The 16,725-nt window shown below is 38.2% G+C and overlaps 5 protein-coding genes across 5 annotated transcripts; 2 read left to right on the top strand and 3 right to left on the bottom strand.

Annotated features, from left to right (window-relative positions):
• Positions 1-2,403: 2,403 nt before the first annotated feature.
• Positions 2,404-6,069, bottom strand: LOC126602397 (protein ALP1-like). The gene is made up of 2 exons (XM_050269244.1): positions 4,434-6,069; positions 2,404-2,553 (listed from the first exon to the last, which is right to left on the bottom strand). The coding sequence occupies exon 1, from the start codon at positions 5,872-5,874 to the stop codon at positions 4,459-4,461; it is 1,416 nt and encodes a 471-aa protein (XP_050125201.1). The 5' UTR covers positions 5,875-6,069; the 3' UTR covers positions 2,404-2,553; positions 4,434-4,458.
• LOC126602401 (uncharacterized) lies at positions 2,550-4,095 on the top strand. Its single transcript, XM_050269249.1, has 2 exons — positions 2,550-2,831; positions 3,278-4,095. Exons 1-2 carry the CDS (start codon positions 2,550-2,552, stop codon positions 4,010-4,012), a joined length of 1,017 nt encoding a protein of 338 aa, XP_050125206.1. The 3' UTR covers positions 4,013-4,095.
• A 1,179-nt stretch (positions 6,070-7,248) lies between the features above and the next one.
• On the bottom strand, positions 7,249-11,026 carry LOC126602398 (protein ALP1-like). Its single transcript, XM_050269245.1, has 2 exons — positions 9,279-11,026; positions 7,249-7,398 (listed from the first exon to the last, which is right to left on the bottom strand). The coding sequence occupies exon 1, from the start codon at positions 10,717-10,719 to the stop codon at positions 9,304-9,306; it is 1,416 nt and encodes a 471-aa protein (XP_050125202.1). The 5' UTR covers positions 10,720-11,026; the 3' UTR covers positions 7,249-7,398; positions 9,279-9,303.
• LOC126602402 (uncharacterized) lies at positions 7,395-8,940 on the top strand. The gene is made up of 2 exons (XM_050269250.1): positions 7,395-7,676; positions 8,123-8,940. Exons 1-2 carry the CDS (start codon positions 7,395-7,397, stop codon positions 8,855-8,857), a joined length of 1,017 nt encoding a protein of 338 aa, XP_050125207.1. The 3' UTR covers positions 8,858-8,940.
• Positions 11,027-11,662: 636 nt separating the features above from the next.
• Positions 11,663-15,255, bottom strand: LOC126602394 (uncharacterized). The gene is made up of 9 exons (XM_050269240.1): positions 14,972-15,255; positions 14,670-14,857; positions 13,792-13,973; positions 13,379-13,663; positions 13,239-13,297; positions 13,117-13,153; positions 12,923-12,994; positions 12,402-12,726; positions 11,663-12,298 (listed from the first exon to the last, which is right to left on the bottom strand). Exons 1-9 carry the CDS (start codon positions 15,072-15,074, stop codon positions 11,921-11,923), a joined length of 1,629 nt encoding a protein of 542 aa, XP_050125197.1. The 5' UTR covers positions 15,075-15,255; the 3' UTR covers positions 11,663-11,920.
• Between the last annotated feature and the right edge of the window lie 1,470 nt (positions 15,256-16,725).

Here is a 16,725-nt window from a genome sequence, read left to right as displayed (position 1 = left end):
TACTATAGATTTGATGGGCTTGTTTTGACCCTTAAATTCTTGAGTCGGCCTTATACTCTAGAGGAAACCAGAAAACCCTCTAGCCCAGTTCAAGAATAAGCCTGTGGAAAGTTACTTCTTCAAAAGCAAAAGTATCTCATATCATCTCTTCTCATTTTTCTTCTTTTTATCCTTCTTGCTGCATGCAAGATATGGAGAATGAGAACCATCAGCCGGAACTCAAAATCAAACTTTTGATCTGGGACTGATTACTTATAACTCTAATTGCTTACCTTGTATGTCATCTCTTTCGACAAATCTCCTAGCTAGGCGACTTGGGTGACTCCTACTACATGATTTGTATTGCGCTTGACCAAGCTTGAAACTACAAGTAAGCTTCAAGTCAAATTGATACATTACCTTGTGCATCTCCACTAGTTAAAGATACCACCGCTGGATGGAGGAAAAATACTTCCAGAGAAGATGCCACATCTACCTATGAGACATATAAGGCAAATGAAAACGATACCACACTTCGGTACTTAGAAGTTTCGTTATTACTCAGTGGCTTGGATCTTGCAAGTCCCCAACCGAGGAGCTTCCCTCACTCGGGAACTTAGGGGAGCACTGTTTGTACCATACTTGACCAATCCCGAAACTACTGAGTACCGGTCAACGTTATACCGTCAAGGACCCATAAGAGTTTCCCTCCAACCAGGAGGCCAATCACAGTGCGACACGTGTCGACATCAGAATCCAATCATAGCGCGACATGTGTCAACATCAAAAGTCAATCACAACATGACACGTGTCAATGTCAAAACAAAACTAGATACTCTTTTCTATAAAAGGAGATCATTCTTCCACAATATTTTCTAATGTCATTTGTACTAAATCATTCACTAGTACTCACAAAAGGAGAGATTGAACCTATTTACTTGTGTAAACCCTTCACAATTAATGAGAACTCCTCTACTCCGTAGACGTAGCCAATCTGGGTGAACCACGTACATCTTGTGTTTGCTTCCCTATTTCTATCTATTTACATACTTATCCATACTAATGACCGGAGCAATCTAGCGAAGGTCACAAACTTAACACTTTCTGTTGTACCAAAATCCGCACTGATTTTGTGCATCAACACAAACCATCTTTTATAGTCTTCGAATTCCTTTTGTCCCATCAGAAAGTGTAGCGACAGAAGCGTCAATTTTTGTTTCGATATTGTCAATTTTTGCCGAACATCTGCCGGCAGAAACACAGCGTCAACTCCAATCCGCTTAGCTGCACCGAGATTATGTGACACATTCACGAGGGTCTTTCCGCGTGTCCTGTCCCTAGCCAATATCGTCAGAGGTGCGTTTCAGGGAGGTTTTTCTTCTGCAAGAGACCTCCTTTTGCCCCAAGCCACCACCACCTCACCATGCTCAAAGTGCTCTCTCTGATCATCACCCTCCCATACAATGTCAATGCCAACACGAACACGAACCGAGAAGCAAACACATAAAATATCAAATTATAACACAAAGGGAAGCATTTTCGACAACGAAAAAGGAAACTAAAGCAGCTCTGATATAGCACTTACTGTTTGCTAAGTGTGGGAGTTTCCGAAACCGACAGAAACGAAGAGAAAAAGGGAGAAAAGGAAGCAACTTTTTTATGTGAAGCATATCATCTTTTACCACTCAGAGAAAACAGAGAAATGGAAGGAGAAAATAGAACCGTTCAGTTGAAGTAAAATTTAAAGGAACCTAGATAGCAATCAATGAAGATGCTTTTTTTACAGTTTTACTGGAACGACTTATCCATTTACTATGAAAAGATCCCTTCAACAATCCTAAGAGCACCTCCAGCGGGGGAGGTTGCTCGGGGGCCAGTGGGTCAAACAGTAGCAAATTGCTGGGGGGATGACCTCCAGCGTATGGAAGCCCGAGCGACAGGCGAGGCCCGAGGAGCAGGCCCGTCGAGGATTGCCAGCCCGAGAGCCCGAGGGCTGCGTCAGGCGCGTGCGTTTCACGCGCGCGTGGGCGCGAGTCGTCCGACAAAAAAACAGGGCAGGGGCCCGCGATTTCAGTTTTGAAAAGTTACCGTTGGGGAAGCCACGTGGCTTCCCCATGTCCGTTTGATTGAAACGGTCCTATTTTATGGGCCGTTGGATTTCCAACGGTAAAAAACATTTAAAAATCTAATTTAATTTCATCCGTTTGATCTAAGATCAACGGTCCACGTTATTAGGCTTTGTAAATTAAAAAAAAAAAGAAAAAACAGTTTAAAAATCTAAAATGTTACCGTTGTGACACGTGGCACAATCTGGAGTGTTGGAATTTAAATTTTTTTAAATCCAACGGCAGAGATTAATTAGGTGAATAAAAATTTAAAAAAAATGTAAAAAAATTCTTAAAAATCCGAAAAAAAATTATGAAAAATTATAAAAAATTTTGATTTCACTTCACCTATAAATACCTTCTCATTATCTTCTACCCTACACCACAATTTCATATTTTCTCAACTACTTTCAACCACATTCCTATCTTTCTTTCAAAGTTTCAATCCAATTTTTTTCCAACAAAATGACTACTCAACCAGGTACGAATTGGACGCTTCTTGAAGATGTTGCGTTGTGTACTAGTTGGGTTCAAGTTACTCATGATTCGATTACGGGTAATGAGATGCAGTTGCGAGAAATGTGGAGTCTTATTCATACCAATTATCTTGAGAAAATGGGTGGGCAAAGAACTAAGGAATCGATGTCCAGTCGTTGGAAATTACTTAGTCAATCGTTTAGTACGTGGAGAGACGCCTTGGCACAAGCTAGTGGTAATCTTCGAAGTGGGGAAAATTTAACGGATCAGGTAACAATATATTATTTATTTGTTAGCTACTTTCATTATATTTATTTGTTTGTATTATTTATTTGTTATCTTCTTTCATTATAATTATTTGTTAGCTACTTTCATTATATTTATTTGTTTGTATTATTTGTTACCTACTTTCATTATAATTATTTGTTAGCTACTTTCATTATAATTATTTGTTTGTATTATTTATTTGTTACCTACTTTCATTATAATTATTTGGTTGTATTATTTATTTGTTACCTACTTTCATTATAATTATTTGTTAGCTACTTTCATTATATTTATTTGTTTGTATTATTTATTTGTTACCTACTTTCATTATAATTATTTGTTAGCTACTTTCATTTATAATTATTTGTTTGTATTATTTATTTGTTACATACTTTCATTATAATTATTTATTTGTTACCTATTCTCATTATAATTATTTGTTTGTGTAGGAACTTCAAGCACAAGCTTGGTATGGTGCCAAAACCAAAAGCAAAAACAAAACATTCACCCGGTTTGAATGTTGGAATATTGTCAAAGATTGTCCTAAATTTAGAGTTGTGCATGTCGGTCCAGAAGTTTTCATGAACAGCACCCCTCTACACTCTACACCTGAGCATGCCTCGCATGATCATGATGAAGATGATGAAGAAGTGCCTGAAACGCCCCCCGTTGAACAAGCGTCGGGGTCAACCCGTTATCCAATTAGGCCTCAAGGTAAGAAGGCTTCAAAGAGAAAAGGTAATGCTTCCAAGAATGATTATGCAAAGTATATGGAAGATCTTGCCCGCCAAGGTGAATTGAATTTGGCCCGGGAAATGGCTAAATTTGAGGCTGATAAGGCTAGAGAGGATGCAAAAGCTGCAGCTTTTGAGAGAAAATTTGAAGCTGATGAGAGAGAAAGAGAACTACTTCGGCAAGAAAGGGAACATAGAAGAGAAGAAAGAATGGCTGAACGAGATCGTGACATTATGAAGGAGCCTTTAGAAGGGAAGTCTCCAGACTCTAAATATTTTTGGAAGTCAGAGAAAGCGGATGTGTTGCGAAGGAGGCGTGCAAGAGAAGCGAGAGCAAGAGGAGATGGTCCTAGCACCACAAGAGAAGATTATCCTAGCATGACAAGAGAAGATCATCCTAGCACCACAAATTGGTTAGGTGATGGTTATCATCCATTCACGAACCCATAATTTTCCAATCAATTCGGGTTGTAATTTCTTATTCGGGTTGTAATTTCTTATTCATTGAATAGAGTACTTTATGTTGTTTCCAATTTATTGAACTTAGTACTTTATTCAAAACACATTTAAACACACCAAATAAAATAACATCAACACACCAAATAAACACACCAAATAAAAACAAACACCAAATAAAATAAAATTACATTTCAACTCACTAAATGAACTAAAAAAACACACCACATAAAATAAAATAAACACACCAAATAAAAACAAACACCAAATAAAATAAAATTACATTTCATCTCACTAAATGAACTAAAAAAACACACCACATAAAATAAAATAAACACACCAAATAAAATAAAATTACATTTCAACTCACTAAATGAACTAAAAAAACACACCACATAAAATAAAATAAACACACCAAATAAAAACAAACACTAATGAACTTAAGTATCGTCAGCACCCCTCAATTCCCACTGGTGCTCTATCAAGTCAAGTTGGCGGGCATTGTGCATATTTGACCTTTGAAGTGCAGTATATCGTTGGATGATCCTTTCATTGTAACGTCCATCCCTTTCTAATGGCTCATGTTGCACGGGCTCATCGGTGGCGTCATGAGCACAATATATACGTGTTCTTGAATTGTTCATCGTGTCTGGCTCATATTCATCAACGGCTTCATAATCGTACTCATCTTCCACAATCATGTTGTGAAGAATGATGCACGTCATCATGATGGATCGAAGCGACTCTACATCAAACAATCTGGCAGCACCCCTGATGATCGCCCAGCGAGCTTGGAGGATACCGAAACAACGCTCCACATCCTTCCTGCACCCTTCTTGACATCTTGCAAAGTGTTTTTCCTTTGCACTGCGCGGACGTGGCACTGTTTTGACAAATGTTGACCACCTTGGGTAAATGCCATCAGCTAGGTAGTATGGCCCGTCGTACATACGTCCATTGACCTCATACGTGACTTTTGGTGCATTTCCTTGCAGGACATCGTTGAACACTGGGGATTGGGCAAGGACGTTGAGGTCATTTTGAGCTCCCGGAACCCCGAAAAAGGCGTGCCAAATCCATGTATCAAAAGATGCCACCGCCTCCAAAATGATACTTTTTGATCCTTTTCTGTCCCCATAAGCGCCTTGCCATGCACTTGGACAGTTTTTCCAAGTCCAGTGCATACAATCAATGCTTCCAATCATCCCTGGAAAACCTCGCATCTCGCCTTTCTTCAGAAGCCTTTGCAAGTCCATATGAGTAGGTCTCCGGAGGTACTCTGCGGTGTAGATAGATTCGATTGCCGAACAAAACCTCATGAGGGACTCAAGAATGGTTGATTGTCCCATCCTCGTTATCTCGTCCACTTGGTCTGCAGCTGCTCCATATGCAAGCATCCGCAAGGCAGCAGTAATTTTTTGCTGAGGCAGGAGACCCATAGCACCAAAAGCATCCGGCTTTTGCACAAAGTAAGAATCATGGTTGCAAACAGCGCCCATGATTTTGTTGAACAAATGTCGTTCCATTCTAAAACGACGTCGGAAGTATGTTTCAGGGAATGCACTGTTACGGACAAAATAATCGTCCAAGAGCTCCTGACCTCGTCGTTGCCTGTTTCTATCAATGTTTACAGCACGGTTGGGCCTGCAGATATGAGCCACAGCTTGGACGACTCGACGGGATTGTGAGGCTCCTGCCATTCTTGATTCGTCATCTCTCCGTCTACGCTCGTCATCCTCTTCCATCTCATTTTGGGCCCAATCCCTAACATTGAACATTCCTTGTGATTGGTTAAACAATTCTTCCTCTTCTTGCTCGATTTCCCACATCATCTTTGAAGAAGAAGAAGAAGACATTGTAAAAAGGAAGCAGAAACTATGAATAATGATAGGGATTTTGGTGAAGAAGGAAGCAAAAACTATGAATAATGATAGGGATTTTGGCGAAGAAGGAAGCAGAAACTATGAATAATGATAGAGATCTTGAGAAAATTGGTGTGAGATTTATGAGGATGGATGGGGGATTATATGGAGGATTTAGAAGGGATTAGGTTGTAGATAATGCCACGTGGCATGCCGTCATTCGTTAAAAATCTGGTGGAAATCTATCCTCAAAGATTGTAATCGGATTGTGACACGTGGCACGACGTGATTGGTTAAAAATCTTATCAGAAATCCATTACCAATAATTGTCTTTTCAGATAATGACACGTGCCTTGACACAACGATTAAAAATCTTATCGGAAATCCATCACCAATAATTTTCTTTGCGGATAATGACACGTGGCGCAACGAGAACGATTAAAAATCTTATCCGAAATAACAAATATAATTATTTTGAATTATTTTATAAATACAAAAATACAAAAATTTTATTGCTATTGGCTTTTCGGATAATGACACGTGGTGCAACGAGAACGATTAAAAATCTTATCCGAAATTACAAATAAAATTATTATGTATTATTTTATAAATAAAAAAATATTAATATTTTATTGCCAATTGCCAGGGCTATTCAGTGCAGGGGTGGAGATGCAAAAGGCAATTGACAGGGGAATGCACTATTCATTAAGGGCAGTTACTGTTCACTAGGTGGATTAAATAGTGAATTGCCTGGGGGGAGGGCTCCTACACTGGAGTTGCTCTAAGAGCACCTCCAGCGGGGGAGGTTGCTCGGGGGCCAGTGGGTCAAACAGTAGCAAATTGCTGGGGGGATGACCTCCAGCGTATGGAAGCCCGAGCGACAGGCGAGGCCCGAGGAGCAGGCCCGTCGAGGATTGCCAGCCCGAGAGCCCGAGGGCTGCGTCAGGCGCGTGCGTTTCACGCGCGCGTGGGCGCGAGTCGTCCGACAAAAAAACAGGGCAGGGGCCCGCGATTTCAGTTTTGAAAAGTTACCGTTGGGGAAGCCACGTGGCTTCCCCATGTCCGTTTGATTGAAACGGTCCTATTTTATGGGCCGTTGGATTTCCAACGGTAAAAAACATTTAAAAATCTAATTTAATTTCATCCGTTTGATCTAAGATCAACGGTCCACGTTATTAGGCTTTGTAAATTAAAAAAAAAAAGAAAAAACAGTTTAAAAATCTAAAATGTTACCGTTGTGACACGTGGCACAATCTGGAGTGTTGGAATTTAAATTTTTTTAAATCCAACGGCAGAGATTAATTAGGTGAATAAAAATTTAAAAAAAATGTAAAAAAATTCTTAAAAATCCGAAAAAAAATTATGAAAAATTATAAAAAATTTTGATTTCACTTCACCTATAAATACCTTCTCATTATCTTCTACCCTACACCACAATTTCATATTTTCTCAACTACTTTCAACCACATTCCTATCTTTCTTTCAAAGTTTCAATCCAATTTTTTTCCAACAAAATGACTACTCAACCAGGTACGAATTGGACGCTTCTTGAAGATGTTGCGTTGTGTACTAGTTGGGTTCAAGTTACTCATGATTCGATTACGGGTAATGAGATGCAGTTGCGAGAAATGTGGAGTCTTATTCATACCAATTATCTTGAGAAAATGGGTGGGCAAAGAACTAAGGAATCGATGTCCAGTCGTTGGAAATTACTTAGTCAATCGTTTAGTACGTGGAGAGACGCCTTGGCACAAGCTAGTGGTAATCTTCGAAGTGGGGAAAATTTAACGGATCAGGTAACAATATATTATTTATTTGTTAGCTACTTTCATTATATTTATTTGTTTGTATTATTTATTTGTTATCTTCTTTCATTATAATTATTTGTTAGCTACTTTCATTATATTTATTTGTTTGTATTATTTGTTACCTACTTTCATTATAATTATTTGTTAGCTACTTTCATTATAATTATTTGTTTGTATTATTTATTTGTTACCTACTTTCATTATAATTATTTGGTTGTATTATTTATTTGTTACCTACTTTCATTATAATTATTTGTTAGCTACTTTCATTATATTTATTTGTTTGTATTATTTATTTGTTACCTACTTTCATTATAATTATTTGTTAGCTACTTTCATTTATAATTATTTGTTTGTATTATTTATTTGTTACATACTTTCATTATAATTATTTATTTGTTACCTATTCTCATTATAATTATTTGTTTGTGTAGGAACTTCAAGCACAAGCTTGGTATGGTGCCAAAACCAAAAGCAAAAACAAAACATTCACCCGGTTTGAATGTTGGAATATTGTCAAAGATTGTCCTAAATTTAGAGTTGTGCATGTCGGTCCAGAAGTTTTCATGAACAGCACCCCTCTACACTCTACACCTGAGCATGCCTCGCATGATCATGATGAAGATGATGAAGAAGTGCCTGAAACGCCCCCCGTTGAACAAGCGTCGGGGTCAACCCGTTATCCAATTAGGCCTCAAGGTAAGAAGGCTTCAAAGAGAAAAGGTAATGCTTCCAAGAATGATTATGCAAAGTATATGGAAGATCTTGCCCGCCAAGGTGAATTGAATTTGGCCCGGGAAATGGCTAAATTTGAGGCTGATAAGGCTAGAGAGGATGCAAAAGCTGCAGCTTTTGAGAGAAAATTTGAAGCTGATGAGAGAGAAAGAGAACTACTTCGGCAAGAAAGGGAACATAGAAGAGAAGAAAGAATGGCTGAACGAGATCGTGACATTATGAAGGAGCCTTTAGAAGGGAAGTCTCCAGACTCTAAATATTTTTGGAAGTCAGAGAAAGCGGATGTGTTGCGAAGGAGGCGTGCAAGAGAAGCGAGAGCAAGAGGAGATGGTCCTAGCACCACAAGAGAAGATTATCCTAGCATGACAAGAGAAGATCATCCTAGCACCACAAATTGGTTAGGTGATGGTTATCATCCATTCACGAACCCATAATTTTCCAATCAATTCGGGTTGTAATTTCTTATTCGGGTTGTAATTTCTTATTCATTGAATAGAGTACTTTATGTTGTTTCCAATTTATTGAACTTAGTACTTTATTCAAAACACATTTAAACACACCAAATAAAATAACATCAACACACCAAATAAACACACCAAATAAAAACAAACACCAAATAAAATAAAATTACATTTCAACTCACTAAATGAACTAAAAAAACACACCACATAAAATAAAATAAACACACCAAATAAAAACAAACACCAAATAAAATAAAATTACATTTCATCTCACTAAATGAACTAAAAAAACACACCACATAAAATAAAATAAACACACCAAATAAAATAAAATTACATTTCAACTCACTAAATGAACTAAAAAAACACACCACATAAAATAAAATAAACACACCAAATAAAAACAAACACTAATGAACTTAAGTATCGTCAGCACCCCTCAATTCCCACTGGTGCTCTATCAAGTCAAGTTGGCGGGCATTGTGCATATTTGACCTTTGAAGTGCAGTATATCGTTGGATGATCCTTTCATTGTAACGTCCATCCCTTTCTAATGGCTCATGTTGCACGGGCTCATCGGTGGCGTCATGAGCACAATATATACGTGTTCTTGAATTGTTCATCGTGTCTGGCTCATATTCATCAACGGCTTCATAATCGTACTCATCTTCCACAATCATGTTGTGAAGAATGATGCACGTCATCATGATGGATCGAAGCGACTCTACATCAAACAATCTGGCAGCACCCCTGATGATCGCCCAGCGAGCTTGGAGGATACCGAAACAACGCTCCACATCCTTCCTGCACCCTTCTTGACATCTTGCAAAGTGTTTTTCCTTTGCACTGCGCGGACGTGGCACTGTTTTGACAAATGTTGACCACCTTGGGTAAATGCCATCAGCTAGGTAGTATGGCCCGTCGTACATACGTCCATTGACCTCATACGTGACTTTTGGTGCATTTCCTTGCAGGACATCGTTGAACACTGGGGATTGGGCAAGGACGTTGAGGTCATTTTGAGCTCCCGGAACCCCGAAAAAGGCGTGCCAAATCCATGTATCAAAAGATGCCACCGCCTCCAAAATGATACTTTTTGATCCTTTTCTGTCCCCATAAGCGCCTTGCCATGCACTTGGACAGTTTTTCCAAGTCCAGTGCATACAATCAATGCTTCCAATCATCCCTGGAAAACCTCGCATCTCGCCTTTCTTCAGAAGCCTTTGCAAGTCCATATGAGTAGGTCTCCGGAGGTACTCTGCGGTGTAGATAGATTCGATTGCCGAACAAAACCTCATGAGGGACTCAAGAATGGTTGATTGTCCCATCCTCGTTATCTCGTCCACTTGGTCTGCAGCTGCTCCATATGCAAGCATCCGCAAGGCAGCAGTAATTTTTTGCTGAGGCAGGAGACCCATAGCACCAAAAGCATCCGGCTTTTGCACAAAGTAAGAATCATGGTTGCAAACAGCGCCCATGATTTTGTTGAACAAATGTCGTTCCATTCTAAAACGACGTCGGAAGTATGTTTCAGGGAATGCACTGTTACGGACAAAATAATCGTCCAAGAGCTCCTGACCTCGTCGTTGCCTGTTTCTATCAATGTTTACAGCACGGTTGGGCCTGCAGATATGAGCCACAGCTTGGACGACTCGACGGGATTGTGAGGCTCCTGCCATTCTTGATTCGTCATCTCTCCGTCTACGCTCGTCATCCTCTTCCATCTCATTTTGGGCCCAATCCCTAACATTGAACATTCCTTGTGATTGGTTAAACAATTCTTCCTCTTCTTGCTCGATTTCCCACATCATCTTTGAAGAAGAAGAAGAAGACATTGTAAAAAGGAAGCAGAAACTATGAATAATGATAGGGATTTTGGTGAAGAAGGAAGCAAAAACTATGAATAATGATAGGGATTTTGGCGAAGAAGGAAGCAGAAACTATGAATAATGATAGAGATCTTGAGAAAATTGGTGTGAGATTTATGAGGATGGATGGGGGATTATATGGAGGATTTAGAAGGGATTAGGTTGTAGATAATGCCACGTGGCATGCCGTCATTCGTTAAAAATCTGGTGGAAATCTATCCTCAAAGATTGTAATCGGATTGTGACACGTGGCACGACGTGATTGGTTAAAAATCTTATCAGAAATCCATTACCAATAATTGTCTTTTCAGATAATGACACGTGCCTTGACACAACGATTAAAAATCTTATCGGAAATCCATCACCAATAATTTTCTTTGCGGATAATGACACGTGGCGCAACGAGAACGATTAAAAATCTTATCCGAAATAACAAATATAATTATTTTGAATTATTTTATAAATACAAAAATACAAAAATTTTATTGCTATTGGCTTTTCGGATAATGACACGTGGTGCAACGAGAACGATTAAAAATCTTATCCGAAATTACAAATAAAATTATTATGTATTATTTTATAAATAAAAAAATATTAATATTTTATTGCCAATTGCCAGGGCTATTCAGTGCAGGGGTGGAGATGCAAAAGGCAATTGACAGGGGAATGCACTATTCATTAAGGGCAGTTACTGTTCACTAGGTGGATTAAATAGTGAATTGCCTGGGGGGAGGGCTCCTACACTGGAGTTGCTCTAATATTTCTTAACTGCTCTTTTTTACTTCACCTATCACTACTCCCACTACTCGCTGAGTTTAATCGCAACACGGAGAGAGAGAGGGAGAGAGAGAGAGATTGATAAAATTATGTGTTGTGCGAGCATGACTGAAAAAACGAGCATGCAAAGAGGTTAGTATAAGCGGTTTGCTATATGTAGATTGTAAAGGGCATTGTTTATTGGACATATAAAATGTAATAGAATGATAGCTCCAGAATATTACTATCTCCAATGGAGTTTCTGTGGAAGCACAAATGAGTAATGAATATAAAACCTAAAGATTAACCACCATAATGTACAAAAGAACTCAAGGGTAAAATCACTCGGATGTAAGTGGACGAAAACATATTTTTACCCAACTACGTCCATGTTTTTATATGGAAAAACGTTTTAAGCACCCTTGTCTTCGAATTCCCCAGTTGTTCTAGCAGGTGCAAACTTTTTAGTGTACACTCGATGCCTTCGCTCCCTTGCATAGATCACCCAGAAGACCAACGACAACATCACAGCTGCAGATACCATTACTAACCCAATGTAGATCCAGCCACTATGTTTTCGCAGACCAGGACAATTATGTTGATGTATGTCGGTAAATGCATCCCTAACAAATTTGCAGTTTTGCAGATCAACCAAGAATGGACCATATCGATACAGACCGTAACTCACATTTCTAGCAGCTTCCATTTGGCTATAGAAGATCGGAGTCAATCGGCCAACTGTCGTACAGATACCAGTGGCAGAAACCTCGCAGACATAACGCTTCCATATCTGCTTGAGACAGAAATGTGAATCTTAGTACTTATTACTGAACTAACACATAGATGCAGGCAAGGTAAGGTCTAGGTCAGCTTGGATGCTTCATTTATCTTACCTGGGTGGCATTCTCCAGTTCCACTTCACCAGGTGCACACGGTCGATCAGAGAGATCGGAATTGAAAGGGTTGCAAAGAAGAGGTAATAGTGGGCCAGACTGATTAAAATATAATGGTCCAGCGCTAGGTGGGTAATTAACATTTGAGACATTGTTGATGACACGGTTAACCACAGTAACAAGTTGGCGGGTTACATCCTTGGTGCGTGTTGCGGTTTCTTGGGCAGTAGCGTTGTCCACACATGGGAGGATATCATCTAATGCAGTGTGAGATGTGGGATTCTGGACCCACTCATCCATGGAAACACATGAATCTGCAACCACACTAAACACGTAGGACGAGAAGTTAGAGGAACTGAAAACAGACAAGAAAGCAACACAGCAGAGCAGTCATAAGCCAGACTGAATAACGCTCATATCATGAATTTGTTCTTATGAGATAACTAAGATGTAACCCGTAAAACCAACATGGGTGTGAGTTAGAAAGTAATATGACGTGATCATAGCCAATTAGTACTTACTTATGGAGAACGAGAAAGACACCACATAATATGAATGTGCCCGCAACAAGTACCCACCCAACAATCACCAAGCTGCATGAAAGAGATAAGTTTATGTGAACATATGTTTGAGGACTAGGACACAAATGCTTCCAAAATTTGAAGATCTCTATTAAAAAATTAAAAGGAAACAGTTCAACTTATATTTCACTTACGAGTATACAAGGGCTTGCATCCCAAGAACGGAAAATACTGCAAGCAGTAAAAGAAAAAGAAATAAGAATAGTAGTCAAATATTCATAATCCCTGCCTCTAATTGTAAAACAAGAAGACTTACAAAATCCGAGCAAGGCCAAAAAGAGCATAAAAGCAGCAAGAATAATGAGAGCCAGTCTCCTGCAAGCAAAGTATAACAAGAGACGAACATTATACACAGATTCGTGAGCACAAGTTCCAGAGCTTCTAGAATCTACTTACACGCTATCCAAGGCATGTTGTATACGCTTTGAGTTCTTTTCACTTTTATCATCAAGTGTGCTGGAAGCAGAGTCGATCTTTGTTATAATATTGTCAATTTTACTCTGAACATCTGAAGGGAGAAATACAGAATCAACCCCAATCCGCTTAGCTGCACCAAGATAACCTGACAAATTTCTGAGGCTTTCAACAGTAGTATCCGCCTGACTCATAACATAATGCAGCGTCTTCGATGTGCTTGTGTGGAACTTTTCCTGACCAGTGTACAGAACAATGCATCCAACACTAGAATGGACCAGGAAAAACATCTAAGGATGTCAGGTCACAGAAGATATATAGAGGCTGTACTTGTCCATTGGTATCAAATGCAAGTTAGTGTGGAGAGAGTGAGAGAGAGAGAGAGAGAGACTCACATTACCGCAAGGGTGAACAAAATAAGTAAGATGAGCGACAGAGCATAGCATGTTCTAGAATAGCCATAAGGCTCTCTTGGACAACAGCAGTAACGGAGACAGATAATGAACAAGCTTAGCCCGAAAATCACAAACCAGACAGCAGCAACGACAAAGAAGGGAGCCGCAGTGAAACTAACAGACTACATAAAAATTAATAACCAATGTTACAATATTCATTGAGATAAAAACAGGTCTGCGAAACAATGAAAATACAAGATACGATAATTAATCCACGGATAACATTTTTGGAAGAGTTCAAGGCCTGCATAAAGGCATGATACCACCAAAGACAACAAAATAATTTATTAGTGTACAACATCTTGACAGAGTTCAAGGCCTGCCTTTTTTTAAGTAGAAAAAAGTGGTCTTTCTTTGAATGCATCAAAATCTACGGAAAGACAATTTGATGCCAAATTGGTTTTAAACCAAACCACAATGTAAGTAAAACATCAAAAAAAAAAATAAATAAATAAATTGATTGTACTAGTTCAAAGAAAAATATGCTAGAATTCATCGTTGGGTGCAAAGAGGGGTTCTGTTCTTCATTTAATTCTAAACGCGGGGAATATGAACTCGGGTGCAGCCGAGGACTTTCAGCTCACGAAATTTACACCCCAGCAGATATAAAAATGACATTTGCTTGGCAACTCCAAGTCTTTTATCCAATTTAGTTCTTACGGAACATTTAGTTTTAACTTATCCATCCATCATAGCAGCAAAACAGCCCAAAAACAACAGGATTATACCATAATTCACCAATTCAGAAGAAAGCAAAAAAACAAATCACAAAAAAGGCAAAAGTATGAAAATTAATCAAAAGGGTTGAGAGGACTCACAGCCCAGTAATGCTTATTGGTGATATTCCACCCACCGTTGTACTTCTTAAAACTATCAAGCGGGTCCTTCCTGCGCGTCCTGTCCTCAGCCAACAGCAAAGACGAGTTCTGGGCAGTTCCGTCTGCAAGCGACCTCCTTGTTTCCCATACGACCGACCCACTAGCATCACCATCCCTTCTCCCACCACCTGAAAAAATCACAAAAACAACCCTAAAATTCAATATTCAAAGACCCATTTTCTCACAGAACCAAAAAATAAAAAATAAAAAATAAAATACCTGTTTTCAAAACCCCATCGTACCTGTGTGGGAAATGTGAGAGCTTGCTGAAGTGAAAGCAACGACGAGGCCAAAAGTGAGAAAAATGAGCAAACTTTTAGGTGGGTTTGATCTAAAACGTGGCATTTTTTATTGGGTTTTTGAGTTTTTGGGACGCAGAGGAAGAAAATGTCCAGAAGGGTAGAAAGAAAAGTTTCGGAAATTAGAAGCAGAGCAAAGCCGCGTATGCTGGTTATATCCGTTTGCTTAACTGAAGTGAAAGAATGAAAGACACAGCGGCGGACGGAGAGAGAGAGAGAGAGGGAGATCATTTGGGTCCCTCCGATTTTTCAAGGTTTGGAAAGCAACGGGCACTGACTCCCAAATCTCTTTTTTTTTCATGACGAAAATGCCCTTTTTGTCATGACGAAATTGTCCTTTTTATATTTTTATATTTTTCCCTTTTTCTCTTTTAGATTTTAATTATTTCTTGTGTAGAAAGAATATTGACGTATTTTTAACTTAACTATGACACATTTCTTAACCAAATCTCATTTTACACCTACACTTTATATATTCTCATTTAAACTTTTCCTTCGTGTTCTGTTTTACCCTGCACTCTATATTGTTTCATTTTAACATTTGTACTTTTTCTCAATATCTTACTTCACCATCTTCCATCAAATAAGTTAAGAAATCTGTTAATTGTACTAAAGTGGCTGAACAATTTAGTCTTTTCAATTTTGTTGGTTGTTGGCATGTTAGTGGGAGGTGAGTTAAACTCAAACCGTGGTTTAATTTCTTTAGATAAAAAGAAAATATAACAAGAGAATATTGAAATATAAGAAGAGAACGTATAATTTTACGCAAATCAATTTCAATGTTTTCAAATCTTTTTGCAAATATTTTTAGGGTTCCATAACTTTACATCTATCGCTCTCATCTTCTTCTTTTTTTCTTTCTTAATTTGGATAAATCAAACCAAGTTTTAAATTTAACCATAGTCATGCACTCATGCGTCTTACTAACATAGTTGAAATGACTCAATTGTCTATGCCACGTTAATACACTTAATTGCTCTTTTTAACTTATTTGACAAAATAGCGAAAAGTGAGAATGAGGAAGAGGGCAAGTATTAAAACGAGTCAATATAAAATATAGGGGCTAAAGTGAGATTTAGTGAAGAATACAAGTGTATAGCTGAAAATATGCCAAGAATATTTTTTAGAATTATTTTAGTTTGCTTCCTTTAGTGGGAATAAAACGTTGCAAATAACATGTATTTGAAATGTTTAAATGGTTGTAAAGTACCAAGAAAAAGTATAATAAAATTAATTTTTCCAAGGTTTTAAATGTGAAATTCGACAATTAAACAATCTTATTTGCAAATCTTGATTTACAAGTCACAAGGCTCACAAGTTGTGAGTCACAACAACTGGCGACTCCTTTTTTTTTTTTTTTTTAAAAACAAAAGATAAACTTTATGTAAAAACCAATAAGGTAATCAGGAATAAGGATCTGCTTTTCTTTTCGAACATTTTGTTTGTTTTTTCTTTTCATTTTCTTAATATTCCAATTATAAATTTATAATATGTGTTTTTGGTAACTGTATGATTGATTGTAGCAGAAAATATCTAGTCAATTACTGCTGAAGTTGGTGACCAATTTGTTTGATAAAACAACAGTCGTGATAGATTGAATAGAGAAGAAGAAAATGGACAAAAAGGGTAATGAAATGGAGCATGACAGGTGTGTTTGCCTTATTGAAGTTCTAGAAGTTCTATTTTATATATATATA

Source organism: Malus sylvestris, chromosome 15 (assembly GCF_916048215.2).
Source record: "Malus sylvestris chromosome 15, drMalSylv7.2, whole genome shotgun sequence".
NCBI classification, from domain to species: Eukaryota; Viridiplantae; Streptophyta; class Magnoliopsida; order Rosales; family Rosaceae; genus Malus; species Malus sylvestris.
Note: the sequence above shows the minus strand (reverse complement) of the source record. Positions and strands in the feature narration are given on the sequence as shown.

Excerpts from the sequence above, each read along its gene's own strand:
- LOC126602394 (XM_050269240.1), bottom strand. The coding sequence starts at position 15,074 with ATGCCACGTTTTAGATCAAACCCACCTAAAAGTTTGCTCATTTTTCTC. Across the intron at positions 12,995-13,116 it reads ATGCAAGCCCTTGTATACTC|CTTGGTGATTGTTGGGTGGG; the intron begins GTAAGTGAAATA and ends TCTTTCATGCAG. Across the intron at positions 12,727-12,922 it reads GTCTTTCTCGTTCTCCATAA|TGTGGTTGCAGATTCATGTG; the intron begins GTAAGTACTAAT and ends CTACGTGTTTAG.
- LOC126602397 (XM_050269244.1), bottom strand. The coding sequence starts at position 5,874 with ATGTCTTCTTCTTCTTCTTCAAAGATGATGTGGGAAATCGAGCAAGAA.
- LOC126602398 (XM_050269245.1), bottom strand. The coding sequence starts at position 10,719 with ATGTCTTCTTCTTCTTCTTCAAAGATGATGTGGGAAATCGAGCAAGAA.
- LOC126602401 (XM_050269249.1), top strand. The coding sequence starts at position 2,550 with ATGACTACTCAACCAGGTACGAATTGGACGCTTCTTGAAGATGTTGCG. Across the intron at positions 2,832-3,277 it reads GGGAAAATTTAACGGATCAG|GAACTTCAAGCACAAGCTTG; the intron begins GTAACAATATAT and ends TTGTTTGTGTAG.
- LOC126602402 (XM_050269250.1), top strand. The coding sequence starts at position 7,395 with ATGACTACTCAACCAGGTACGAATTGGACGCTTCTTGAAGATGTTGCG. Across the intron at positions 7,677-8,122 it reads GGGAAAATTTAACGGATCAG|GAACTTCAAGCACAAGCTTG; the intron begins GTAACAATATAT and ends TTGTTTGTGTAG.